The sequence below is a fragment of the Triturus cristatus genome, chromosome 3_1 (genome assembly GCF_964204655.1).
Source record: "Triturus cristatus chromosome 3_1, aTriCri1.1, whole genome shotgun sequence".
In the NCBI taxonomy this organism is placed as follows: Eukaryota; Metazoa; Chordata; class Amphibia; order Caudata; family Salamandridae; genus Triturus; species Triturus cristatus.
Window position 1 is genome coordinate 1141730461 of NC_140583.1, and position 14817 is coordinate 1141745277.

The 14817-nt window shown below is 44.6% G+C and overlaps 1 protein-coding gene across 1 annotated transcript in view; it reads left to right on the plus strand.

Moving 5' to 3' along the window:
• The window catches only part of LOC146861627 (contactin-associated protein-like 5), a 1270002-nt gene that overhangs the window by 768911 nt on the left and 486274 nt on the right, over positions 1-14817 (plus strand). The window contains exon 10 of the mRNA XM_085645996.1: positions 1318-1489. Coding sequence (XP_085502122.1) covers positions 1318-1489 — 172 coding nt within the window. The remainder of the gene's footprint in view (positions 1-1317; positions 1490-14817) is intronic.

The window sequence follows — 14817 nt, forward strand, 5'->3', positions numbered from 1 at the left end:
TAGTTAGCTGAACTAACTATAACGGGGGAATTTCTATGGCTTTTTACAAGAGAAATGTCCAACTAACTATAACGTCCCTGAAACCTACGGTTTTTTCAGTGAATTTCTAAGGTTTTTTAAATGCAAATTTTTAACTATAACATCCGTGAAACCTATGTTTTTTTCAGTGATATATATATATATATATTAATTTTTAATTTTTTTACTTACCTATCACAAAGTGGCCGCTCGCCGAGGGAGTGCGGCAGGGCGGAGAGGGGTAGGGGCAGGGTGGGGGGTAGTGGACTCCGACATAAGGCGGAACGGAATAAACTAAATAAAAAAAAAAAACTATTTACCTTGCGTGCGCTGCATTGCCGAGTTGGCAACTAGCAAAGGGACTGTGCCCAGCCAGTTTCTTTTGGGCGATGAAGGGCAAAGATGGACCTGCCGTTGGCTGAGGCTTTGCCCAGGTGTAGCCTGCGCATGTCCTGTGCTGCGGTAGACCTCGAGGTACTTTATGCATGTTGGCGGCAGTGGGAGGTGACTGGGAACACGCCCCTCTTCTCCTGGCAATGGGGACTGGGATATGGATTCCGGAGGTCACTGCAGCAGGTCTCCCTCTGGCAAGGTCCTTGTCAACCCTCTATGGGTTGTTGCCTGTAGGAACTGTGAAATGTGTTGCAGGAATAAAACTGTAACTCTTTACTTAGCCTATAGCTCTGCTCAAAGTAATTAAAACAGTGAGACCCCCACTGAATTGTTTTTTTTCTAGGTAGTCTTCTTTTCGGTTCATTTTCTGCATTTGCAGCAATCTGTGTCTCTATGACCTCTGTTGTACTTCAACCATGTCCTCGTGCATTCATATTTGTTTTTTGTTGGAGGAAAGAATGTGCAATATTTGTGCTTGAGCTGCTGAGTAGTTCTGCTTAGTGTGAGTTGGTACATTCAACTTTGGGATGATTAGGATGGCCTTTTCTACGGTAACCAATATAGTTAAACCCACTTTGCATGTATTTCCTGGATTTGGATGTGGTGCAATTTTTATTTGAATTTTTACTCTGATGTGCGTTTACATTTGAGAATTGTTTGATACAGTTGTATGTGTTTTATTGCTGTAGACTTTTTCCGGCACTATCTGGTAGCACATTCATCCTGCATAGAATAAACACTTGCTGATTTTGCGTTCACTTGAATGATTTTTGCTACCTTTAAATACATTATGAAGACAGTGGACCACCTGAAATTAAAGCCATATTTGGAACTCTATTGATTTCTGTAAGAAGAAATATATTATAACAATTTTCATCATTTTAATGATGTTCTTTCGTTCCGCAGGGTGCCCAGATAATTCTACTGACTCTCAATGTTTAAGTCCCTTCACTGCTTTCCAAGGCTGCATGAAGCTCATCTTTATTGATAACCAGCCCAAGGATCTCATCTTAGTGCAGCAAGGAACCCTGGGGAAATACAGTGATTTACATATCGATCTGTGCAGCATCAGAGACAGGTAATGTGTTTTCATCTTGCACAGCAACATTTCACTGTTATTGTAATATTGCTTTTCTTTCAATACTCGATCACAAGAATACAAATTTATATTTCAAACTTTCAAGCATAACTGTATGAAAATAAATTGCTAAGTTACTACCATCCAGAGCAAAAAATAAACAATAACCAGGTACAAAAGCAAAGGTAACAAAAAAACTTTCATGTTTGGGTAACGAGCAGGAGTAAGGTAATATATATGATAGTCAATGGAAGAAGATTGCAATCGTGGAGTCACCTCAAAAGTCTGTTTTTCAGGCTCATATAGCACATACTCCTATGAAAAGTCATATATCACACACGCATAGTTTACTTATGAGTCATAAAGTGAGAAAAAGTTAGTCACACATAAAATCAAAATCCTGAAGTTTCTTTTCAACAATTTGTTTGATCTTTCCCTGGACTTAGGCCTAAGGCCCTCATTGAGAGTGACCAGGTGTTTGAGCCAATATTTATTGGACCCGATACAATTTGACTCTGCTAGGTCAGAATTTGTGGGTCTGATATATGACTCCCAATTAGGAGGCTGTCCACGAAAAAGAGGAAAACATACAATTTTTGGTGCTAAACACACCAAAATCCTCATGTCCCTATAATTATCAGGCATTTTTTACTCAAACATTTTGGCTGGTTTGACCTGTTGAAATTTATCTGGGGAAAACTTCTGGAGTGTGGCGTGAGCCGCCAAATTTCTAATTGTGAGTCAGGTTACCTACTGTCTGTATCACAATTAGGTGTGACACCCCTAATGAGCGCCTAAGTAGGTTACTTAAGTGTGGATGGGATGTGAGTTCCAAAGGTCATTATTTTGAATGATGGGCAAAAAATAGGAGTTTTAGATGAGTGGCCAAGAAAATCCAATGCAAATTTTGTGAATGCGCACAAATTAAGGGCATACATACCAGTTTTGAGTGCACTTGCTACACTGGAGGAAAACAAAACTTACATTTAAATGAAACTAGTGTAAATAGGGTAAATTGTGAGTTACATTGCTTCAGTTTCGAACAGATATAAACTGCTCTAGATGTGTTAAAAAAGTAGAGCAAAAAATGGGTAAATCAATTTCATTTTTTCCTCAAAATGAGTTCCAAGCAAATTTACCAAAACAATCATAAATTAGATTTCTTTGTAAATGCCACACTTTTCCAAGTGTATACTTCAACTGTGTCTGAGTTACACATGCATAGCTGTTGCGTAAGAGTAAAAGCATGATAAATAAAAGTATTAACTGTTTCTGGTTTAAGTTCCAAAGCTCCTGCTGCTCATGTATTAACCTTTTCTGGGGGTTTCTCTTTTATTTATTGGATGTCCTGGACCCACCCGAGACACCTGCATTTTATCTAAAGTTGGGGGCCTCTGGTGGAGGAGAGATAAGTCTCACAGAGCCCCTGCTGGCTCACCAGCCAGCCAGCACCCATAGCGTCTGCCAGCGGGAGCCAGCCATTTTTTTCCCCACTGGTGCCCTGGTCGCCACCCAGGACACCCACACATAGAAATCGGGGGAACAATGGAGGGAGCCACAAGATCTCTGCAGCCACTGTCGACTACAGAACCAGCTCCCATCCTGGATGCTGATGGGAGACAATTCCTTTCTTATGCTCCATCTAGAGGGAGCAGGTTCTGTCTCTGCCCCCGTCAGGGGGGAACAAAGTTGCATTCCCTGCCCAGGAGAGTGCAGGCTGGTAATAGAGATTACATTCCCTACCTACAATCTCCTAGGCAGGGAATACAGCAATGTCCCCGGGAATATGGTCCCTAGGACACTGCTGACATTAGGCCCTGGGAGCTGAGGTCCACAGGGCCATAGGAATTGTTTGGGGAGCGGGCCACAAGCACCACTTGCCAAATAAAAATGCCATGGGGGATGGGGTCCCTAAGGTCTGAAACAGGCCAAGAGTGGGCTCCCATGCTCCCTCCTTACCAGATATAAAGCTGCCGCAAGGAATGGGGTCCCTGGGGTCTAAAATGCTCCAGGTAGAGGGGCCGCATATCCCCTACCCCATTAAAAATAAAACAGCCCCTTTGGGATGGGGTTCCCAGGGGCCAGGACTGTCCTGGAAAGGAGGACGGTATGCTCCTCTCGCCACCAAAAGCAAAACAGAGCTAGTGATGGGGACTACAGGTCCTGGAAAAGACTGGGGGGCGCACACTATTCTACCCATAAAATAACATTGCGTTGACCTCTGGGCCTTGGGCCACCCTGACCTGGTTACACCATATTAATAAAACATTTTTGTTTGCAAAACTTTCCCCCAAAAAGGTTTATCACCTTACGGTGATCCATCAAGCAAAGGCCAAGAAAAAAGGGAGACCCTCAAATCGCAATTTCCCAATGCAATTTTCATGAGGATTTCACACTCAATTTGGCAGAAAGCTAGATCTTTACCCAGAAATCATGCTTATGGTGATTTGGTATAAATCCATTCAGTAGATTTTGAGAAATTAAGGTTCAAAATGTACGTATATCTTGATGGCCATGTCTGTGAAACTATCACAGGTCTCAAGTAGGAATTCAACTTCAAATAATAGGGCATTCTGATTTTCTGAGGGGCTTTTTATCCTGTTAGTTTTCTTTCTCATGCATGACCAAGAGACTCCAACTAGTCCTGTGGGAGCAAGATCCTTCCGCAGGTCCCGCAGGAGTTTGCACTGTGATTGGCTGGCCGCAGCATGAACAGAAATTATGAAGCTGCCATTTCAGGATGTGGGGACACAGTATAAGAGACAGGATAGGAGTACCTTGTCTCCATGGAGAAGGTTGGCAATGGGCAAAGTTACATATGGTAATAAAATATTTTACATTTAAACGAAATCTAGAAATTCAGTGAACAAAAAAAAAGTTAAAATGGGGGAATAGCTAGGCATGATAATAATATCTTAGTTTGCATTAGAAGGCCTCCAAAATTCAATGGAAAAAAAAAACTAAAGTAATGTTATTATTGGGTAAATATTTCTACTGGGTCCAATTTCAAATAAAAAAGAAGAATATGTGGGTTGCTGCAATCACACGTGGACTCTTGCAGGAGCTAGTTGAACCACCCTGTACCTAAGGGAGTCCCACGGGAGCACAGGGGTCATGCTGACACGTGCAAGAGTCCGGCGGAATTGGAAAACCAGTAAAATAAGGGAAGCATGTGTGTTTGTGTTGGGTTGACTGCATACGGGCTATTGGCCTTGCTACTACTACATGTTGCAAATGAGTAAAGGCGATGTATGGGGAAACTTGGCTGCCCACAGTGACTTGAGTGGCCAACCACATGCCGCACACAGCCTAAGGCCATGTGTTGGGTGGGGTGCAAAGTTACATATGATAATAAAATATTACTTTACGTTAAAAAAAGAAATATTATTTGAAAAACAGAGTTTAAATGACGTTACAGTGAGGTATGTTAATAATATCTTACTTTGTATTAAAAGAAACTCTGAAATTCACTGAAAGAAAAATAAAGTGATGTTATAATTAGGTGAAAAATGTTACTGTGACTGTAACATTTCAAACTGAAAAAGCACTGAAAGTTCCCAGTTTCAGTTACTGCCAGTAACTATAATTTGTGCCCTCATCATGCACTGCTTGTGAGCTCACTTACTACATCACTCACAACATATTCTATAACAATATTGCAACATCAATACGACATCTGAAATAACATCATCGACAACTACGCTATGCATTGAGTTGGGGAAGCTTAGAGCCCATGAAACATGGAGTTCTTCAGTTAACATGACCGGTGTCAGTGATGTTGAAACCCGGTAATATGAATGCAGAGCAGATGAGACTGATGTCGGCAAAAGCTGAACAAAAGTCTACAATAGAGTTAAACATGGATACAGTGGTCCTGTGAGCTGGACATGTCCAAACAGAGCTAAAGGTTCCCAGAGAAGTGGCAGATGTAGGACAAAAAGAATGCAATGCATCCTGTTGAAGATGTAGTCCTTATTGAATGATGGAAGCTGTATTGAGTTGCCAGAGCAAGGGTGTGGAAGTGGACGAATACAAAACTGCTAGATCACATGCTTATCAAGGCAAGCGGCTGAGGCCTCAGCCGCCAGTGGATGGAGTCGCGGTGAGCTGGCAGATGGAAACAGCGTTGCATTGCCCTCCTGATCATTTCCTCTTGCTACAAGCCATGAAGCCCTAAGAAACCACAAGATGGTACCGTAAGCTGTGACAGAAGTGTGCAGTCTACTGTGTAGATTAATTACATTAGAAACGTATTGTAAAGTAGGCCCCTTCCCACTAGCATATTTGACTCTCTAACTGTAACAAGATCTGAGCTGCAGAAACTTGAAGAAAACATGAATCTTTTTTCAAAGAGGTGCTAACTGTGTTACACTAGTTGCATACAGGGCTTGAACACAAAATTGATCCTACAGTGAGTTAAGACAGAAAAAAAGAGATGAAACATGCACAGGACTTCAAAACCATGATGGATGCAATCAAACGGGTAATATACTTGACTCCTCCTTTCACTGACAGAGGCTGCAGTGGGACATTCAAGTCAAAATAATGCTCAATTTTTGGTAGTTCCTAAGCAAACTGAGTAGCAGTACTTTGCACTATTATTTGATTCTCTCATAATGAGGTTACTACAGCCTAAGGGCCTAATTATGAGTTTGGCGGTACTACAGCTGATGGTACAATGCACCGTCTGCTGTTGGACCGCAATACGACCGCCTGGCAGATCAGGAGTTTATTCCTGGTCTGGAAGGCTGTCCTGTGGTGATCTGACAGTGGGGATCTGGTAAGCTCATAGCAGAGCCTACCATGCAGACTACCGCTTTCAGAGCGCTGCCTGCACCTTTCTGCACCTTCCTGCATGGTGTGGCATACATGTAAATCTGTGCAGGAACTCGGAGTGCAAATCAAGGGGGCACTAAATGTGCCCCCCATGCACCCCATGAGCCCTGTGGCGCTAGGGTCCCATATTAGGGTCACAGCACCACCCTTTCATGGCCGACTCACCTCAATGAAAAGGGTTGTGGTGAGGCAACTCAAAATATGCTGGGCGGTGCCACTGCAGCACCGCCAGCATATTCCTGCCTCTGACTGCTGTGCGAACGCCAAGGGATCCTAAATCCCTGGCAGTCACAGCGGTCCTGTGATGGTGCAATTGCTGCAGTCATTATACGGCGGGCGGTCTCCTGCATTGCGGCGGTGGTCGGACCACAACCATGGGTTCGGCGGTCATATAGACTGCCAAACTCATAATCAGTCCCGAAGAGTCTTTTGTATTTTATTTCATATTGGAAGATTACACTGCTTTCTTACCCTAAAACAAACAAGGGGTCTAACCAAGGGCCACAATTAACGGACCATTTCCTGCCCAAAAGCAATCCTTACAGGCAATTTACTTTTTCTATGTGTGCTGCAGAATGCCTCATAATTGGAAAGAGGAATTAACCAGGATAAATACAGATATTTCTCCTTGTAATACCTTTGTCAGGTAGGCACATGCTTTAGGGTGCAAACCCAGGTATACAAATCTTTGTAAATCTGATTTTGCATCTAAATACATGGGTGGATGCACTGGAACACCCAAGCTTCACCCATGTAATTCCTAGCTGAAACAATGTAATCCAAAGCAATGCAATGTGGTGCGTTACTTTGTATTTGCTAAAACATTTTTGTTGCCTCTGACATATCACACTTTAGATAAGTATTCAGGCCCAGTGGAAAATAGAGTACCACAGATGCATTATTCAAGAATGCTGTACATTCAGTTTATACAAAACTGGTGAGCAACACTGCCATGACATTGAATTGAATTAAAATGTAGTCGTTGAAATACTTGGGGGAGTTACATGATGATGAACAGAAGTAAGCCATGTATTATACTAGGAGAGTGGTAATTAGGTATGAGTTCAGTCAAGGTCTGAACAATCTATTGGGCAGAATACACTATATCTGAGTCTGATTGTTGACGTTTGGTAGGCATGTGCCAATCTAAGTGTCAATGTTTGTGGGAATGTGTAGTATTTTTTACCATATTTGTTGGCTTGTCCCAACTGGGACCATTTTGGGAAACAGTCAGCAACTGTATTGCCTGTGTTGTGTATGTCCCTATAGAAGGTGGGTCAAAACATACAGGCCCAGATTTACAAAGAATTTGCATCGGGTTAGTGTTTTTTTTATTTATACAAAACCGACACAAGGTGTTGTGTTGGTATTTTCAATGCAAGCAAGGGTAGAGGGTCTGGGGCTATTTTAAGGTCCGGCACACGGGTCCCTACAGCTACAAAAACAAAGAGTGTTCTGTTCCTGTATGGGTGTCTAGGTCAGAAGAAAGATCAATGGAGGGGAGTGCTCCTTTTAGGAGCAAGGGCCCTCACACGCTCCGAGGGGTGTCATGCTTCATTATCGGGCAGCTCGTTGTTGGGCCGGTGCTGCAATGCCCAATGGGCCCGTTGAGGGGGCTCATTGCCAGAGATCTTTTCTATTCCACCGATGTGATGTGCATGTGTGAGTGGCAAAAAATATGAGTGGTAAGGGTAATGTGTGTAAAACTGACTAAGGGGGATCCAAAGCTGAAGCTAAGTTTTAATGATAGGATACCTTTGTCAAGGATAAAAACATGTTTTGAGGATAGAATAGATATAATGGTCTATTTAACTGGAGTAATTGTGAATAAAGGTCAACATGTTTCATGCCTATTAAAGTCCCTTGGGGATCCTGGCATTTCGTCAGGACCAGGAAGACCTTATTCTACTCTCAAAGGGATGGATCAGTAAAGAGTATGTACCATGCCCTGTATACTTTACATAGACATTCCGGAAATCTCCTGGGGTTACACCTAGATTAGGGAGAGACAACAAAATACAAAGAACAAAAGAATTAGAATCAGATATACATAATCATATGCGAGTACAGATGTTAAGGGAGAACGACCAGTGTAGTGGTGACAATATTCATGGAGTTTGTTGATGCAAGCTTATCACAGGCAGGTTGATAAGCAGGACATTAAGTGCAGTCTTTCACACATCACCAGTTGGGTGGTAAGTCTGGTGGAAGCAGTCACAAGTGAACCAGTGATACGTGTTGATATTGGTTGATCACAAACATACAGAAATGCAGGTTGCTGGGTTAAATCAATCACACAAATCACCAGATGCGTACTAGGTCTCAGAAATCCGATAGCCAAAATAAAGGGCTATGGTGAAGTAAAACTCTCCGAAAATGGTGAGTGTACCTTATCAGGACAGTGACGCGTCGTTGCAGCGGCCGGTAAACATAACATCACACAATGGTGGGTGCAGTCCCTCAAGAAAGCGGTGTGCAGCCAGCTGAGGCTCGCACACGGAACTTTCCCAGGTATTACAAGGGATACGGCCCCATCGGACTGGATATAGTAAGCGGTATAGCGTATTGTCAAGACTGCAAGAAAGAGTGAAAGGGCCGGTCACTAGGCGCCACAAAATAGCCGTGTCATAGCGCAAGGGCCGAGTAGCGTGCCTGGCTCAGGCGACGGCCGGGGATTAACATATGGCACTGTCAATACATCGGGTTGTCAATCCAAAGCAGGAGGAAGGGATTCTTACTGCATCAAAACGGAATGTGGCTATTGGCCTACAAAGGGCCTTGTCTGTGCCTTTGTGGAATCACCCGCTTGCTGCCTAAAAAAGTCCTTTCCTGGTGTGATGTCCAAGGAATAGAGCATCAACAAAGTGCGGGGAGTGGCAGGAGCCATATTGGAGGTAGTTGCATGCCTGGGCTGTGGTGCGGGGAACATGGAGACCGGGGGTGTTATCATGTGGGTAAAGAGAGATGTCCCAGTGTCAAGCAGGTGGGAAGGGGCCCATGATACCTGTGGCACAAGAATGGTGTCACACAGTCACCAAGCTAATGGGCTGGTAAGGGACGGTCTGGCATTGGGAGAAAAAGGAGACTCCCAGAAATTCGGTAATGGTGGGTGCAATTCTACGGGAGGAGGAAGAATAAGGGAATGTGGAATGCTCCGAAGTGTGGTCCAGCTGGTGGCAATCGCAGGGAGACAGCCATCCCGGCTACGATGAGCCAGTAGGACATCATGTGCTCGGTTCACAGGATGAGGGAAAGCTTGGGTAAGGGGATAGGCATAACAGGCCATCGCTGAGGATTGGTGCTGCATAGTCAAGGATCTGATGGTGATAACTACTCCACCATCAATCCAGGGCACCCAGAGAGAGGTATTGCGAGTGTGGTCCCTAGAGTAGTATTTCTACCCATGGTATGTCATCATTGAGACCGGTGATATATGTGGATAATCGAAAAATATATTGTTTGCGGAATAAGTCATTGCTCCGTATATGAGTGTGTGCCTCGATGATTGTCTAGTGTAAGTCTTCAGGTGTGTGGCCACTCTCAATGTAATAGATGCTCATTTTGGGGGTAAGCCTCTCCAATCTCGCATTACTACGATGTTCAGTGATTCTGATCTTAACTGATCTAGTTGCCATGCCTATATAGTGCTTTTTTCATGGACAGGTAATTATGTAGACACAGTTTTTTGTCTAGCAGTTGGTTTGCAAATGTTAGACCCATGTTTTCGAGGTTTCAAAGTGGATTTCTTTGGAAGGTTGTGTGGGTGTATATACACTACATGATCCACATGGGTAATGTCCCATAACTGGCGGGAGGCCCCAGAGTGTTTGTTGGGTGCTGGGTCTACTATTTCTAGGCCTGGTGTGGACAATGGTGTCTCTCAGATTGCTGGTGCACCTAAAGGCAAACCATGGTTGGGCTAGTGTTGAGGACTGACCAGTGTTTTTTTAATGATTTTCTGTATATAGTTGGACTGTAGGGTGACTGATGTAACACATGTGAACACCTCGCTCGCTGGGCGCTCATATTGTTCTAGCAATGCTGTTCCTTGCTTGGTTGCAGGAGAATCTGACAAGATTGGTAGTAAAAGTTTCAGCTTGGTGCTACAGTTGCGGCAAAGACGGAGCTCAGGTAAGTCCCCCAGTGCCTCAGCTGTAAGTATAGGAATGCGTCTGACAAAAGAAGAGAGCAGTCCTGCTTGAGTCGGTCAAAGGGGATAACCCCCGAAGGGTCAAAATGTGAGCCCACCCGCTTACAGCCTTTTTCGTGCCATCAGCTAAAAGCTTCTGAGTTATATCCTGGAGGGAAGTCGGGTTGTTAATAATTGGCATCATTAGGGAGAGAAGCATTGTCAAACTATATTTAAGGGCTACCGCATCCTATACCTTTAGTGTTGTGGCAGTCACTGGGGATGAATACAGCCCCTAGGCCCTATGCTAATGAGGCAGTCAGACATATCACTAGATATTAATACCAGTGACTGTCTAGTCCATGAAAGACCAATGTTTTTCTGAGTGGGGACGATTCCACTATACGATGTAGCGAAGTTGTGTGGCATGCAAGTAACGCGCGATCATAGGGAGCCGCAGGCCTCCATCTCCCTTTGTACGAGACAGTTGTTTATGGTGGAGATGTGGCTTCTTGCCATTCCAGATGAACTGATTGATGGCGACTTGCAAGGAGTGCAACACAAGGGGTGATTTAGTCAGTGGAATGGTGTGGAAGACAAAAAATATGCACGGGAGCACTGTTATTTTAACTGCGGCTATGCGGCCAGTCCAAGCCAATCGCAGAAGGTTCCACGAGGATAGTGTCTTATGTGTCTGTTCGAGGAGGGCCCCGTAATTAACTGCAATTGTCGCCATTGTAGCAGCTGGTTGTATACCCAAATACAGTATGGTCTAGTTCGTCTATACGGCTGGGAATCATGCACGCAGGGCTGTCTCATGCAGAGAGGTGACCGACAGGTTCAGAATATGTTATTTTTGGAGATTATTTCAAAGCCTGGGACCTCACCTAATAATCATAACTCTTTGAGTAGGGATGGTAGCAAAGTCATCAGATCTGATAAAGATAAGATAATGTCATCAGCATACAGGCTGATAATGTGGCTGTCAGCGCCAAATCGGATGCCAAAGACAAGCGGGTTGTCCCTGACTCTCTGTGCCATAGGCTCCATGTACAACGTGAAGAGAAGCGGAGATAGGGGGCAATCCTGCCGGGTCCCCCACGCTATAAAGAACATGGAGAATGAAGTCCCATTGACACGGACGGAGGCCCGGGGAGTGCTATGGATACAGCATATCCATGTGAAAATGTTATATCCAAACCCAAATTAGCGGAGGGTCTCAAGCAAGTATGGCCAGCGAACGCAGTCAAACAGCTTCTCCGCGTCAATGGAGAGTAAGAGAGCCTCTTTTTGCGATCGCTGAATGATATCAATGAGATGCAAGAGTCGTTTAGTATTGTCTCCAAGTTGCCTCGAAGGGAAGAAGCAAGATTGGTTGAGATGAGCCAGACCCGTCACAATGGGTTCAATTGGGAGGCTAGAATCCTGGTAAAATGTTTGGCATCTATATTGAGGAGAGAAATGGGTCTATTCGACCCGCAGCTCCCAGTGTCTTCAGACTGCTTGAGTATCACTGCGATAGACGCCTCCAGCATCAAGTCTGTCAAGGTGCCCCAGTCAAAAAAGACGAGTTAAGAGAGGTGCTAACTCCTGCCAGAAGGTTTTATAAAATTGGGCAGTGAATCCATCCAGCCCTGGCGCTTTTGAAGGTTTGAGGTGAGCAATAGCTACAATCACCTCCTCTATACGTATTGGATGTTCTAGCAGGGATACAAGTTCCGGCGGTAAACGTGTCAAGGGAACCCCCTGAAGATACGTCATCAGTTGCCTTTGGTTCCATCTGAGTCAGAGTGCAAAGAACTATAAAAATCTTTGAATGCCGCTGCTATTTCCACGTCCTTGTGGACCACCACACCCTGAGTCATTCGAATTGAGCTCATGGAGACGGAAAGGATTTTGTTGCGGAGCCTGTGAGCTTGCATGCACCCACAGCTGTCGCTGCTCAGTTAGAATTTATACTTGAGACGCAAAAGGGCGTGCTCTGCCCTTTCGAGGTCAAAGCGCCTTAAAAGGAGCCTTTTTTCTACAGTTCTAGCCAAACTCTGCAGACATCTGAACATTTATGGATCGTCTCTTGACAGGCCTAGTTCTCGGCCAATGTGATGGTGATACACTTGCCCCTCATGACGAGCTTTAAAGCTTCCCAGATCAGCGATAAGGCGTTCCCCTCAATGTCATTGTTGCAGAAGTAATCCACTAGTACCATGCGCACAGCCTTGACCATGGAAGGGGACTGGAGCAGCTCATCGCGGAGTCATCAGTGTGAAGCACCTGGCTGAGAGACATCGGGACACAGGGTCAAAGAGATCGAGGTGTGGGCCGAAAGGGATCAGTGCTCTATGCTCACCTCTCTGACATAAGCTGTTACGGCGAAGTGGTCATGACGTATATGATTTCTGTGCCGACGACGAATAAAAGGTATAGGGGCATATTATCAACACCGTGCGATAAATATTGCAAATCGCGCATAGAGCGTATTTTCTTATCGCTGTCTATCGCTGGATTACATCGCCGTGTTAGCGGCGTATTAGCAACGCTTTCCTCAGAGGCGATGTAAAATCCAGCGATAGCGGTGAAAACTAGCAATATCGTGAGAAATCCAGCGATAATTTTACTGCGCTAATGAAAAGCTTGCTAAGAGGCAAGTGTGGACTTAACCTAGCAATCCACCTCCCATTGACAAGATGGTTAAGTCAAGTTTTTATCAGGTGTTAAATTCCAGTGATAACCGCGGTTAGCGTGACTTTTTTATCGCTTCGCGGGTCCGGGCCCGCATTGATAATAGAGGGAAGGTGTGTTTGCGACTGTTTCCATGTATTTTTAGTGAGGAACGCCTACTTTGCATGTCATTAGCAATACATATCGCTGACATGCAAAGTGGCAAAAAAACGGCTGCTATCTCAAGAAAACAAGCGCTAAAGCATGTTAGTGAGTCCTTGTAAATAGTGCGATAAAAAAATCGCTGCTTCATCGCAGAAAAGCGCAGCTAAACTGGCGAACATTCGCTTGATAATATGCCCCTTAGTCTCTAGAAAAGGGGTGGCGGTGACGCCAGGTATCACATATCGCTCCATCTGACAGCCATTGAAGGCCGTCAGACGTGAAGGCTTCCGTTTGAGAGGAGTGTTGGCTTGAGCAATTTAGGGTGGTGTCCATTACCAGATTTCAGTCCCCCCAATTAGAATGGCGGCATCCAGGGTAGAGAGGGCTGTTACTAACGCGTTGAGAAAAAAAGGTTCTTGTTCCTCAATCAGGGCATGGATGTTGGCCAGGGTGAAAGTAAAGGTGCCCCATTGTATTCTAACCACAAGTAGGCACCCCTTAGTTTCCGCAATTGTGGATATTAGCTTGCCATTAGATTTCTGGGCGAAGATGATAGCTAGCCTGTTCTTCTTCGAGGGGCCAGAGGACCAAATCTTGAGGGAAAACCAGCAGGATTGCATGTGGGAGGTGTTTTTGGGAAGCAGATGGGTCTCCTGGAGCAAGCATATGTCACCGCCGGATAGCTCCAAGAGAGACAGCACTGCTGCGCGCTTCACTGGATCATTTAAGCCATGGACATTAAGGATGATTACTCGTAGCATTCGGGTCATGGGTGTGGCATAGAGAGTGCTGTGTGGCGCATCTGGCTCCCAGGCCCTATAGACAATATAAAGAGCCCAAGCAATAAGCATTCACTGGAATGTCTCTGTGTGGGTGCACTGGATTCAGTCAGTGCCGAGGATTACAAAGAAGACAAAGTCCAGTTTACACAAACTAAGACCATCAAATAAAAAAGGAAGTGACAATAGTCCATCATAGTGAAACAACTGTTGCAGGGATTCTGCGGAGTCACAGTACTATGCTTGGGATCATAGAACCTTAGTAGGCAGGCACTGAGTCATCCTACCACCTGAGTACACATTAGCCCAGGACTGACTAGCTATAGTGTCTCACTTGTCTTACACACAGAGGAAAAAGTGATTAGACACTCCAGACCACAACTCTCTCGACCCTCTCAGGAATCGCAGTTGCAGGATATAACTTTCTCTCTCACACTCGTATTAGTCCACAATAAGTACTGACAGAGACACGAGAAAAGTTTAAAATGTTTGTTTTAACTATTGTGCTCTAGTATGCAGTATACGTGCCACGATGAGTAACAAAATGCCTAACACAAATACAACAGCATAGTAAGTAGTCCATAAATCATGATAGGAGCTGTCATTATTCAAGACAAGGTAGCCAAACCCTCTCCCCTTCTACAAAAGCAAAGTGATTGTATATCAGAAGATCTCTCAGTGTTTGCTGCAGACCCCATACCTAAGCATGCACAGATGAAAGTTCTACATCTCAGGTGCTGTCACAATCTCTTCCCTGGAAA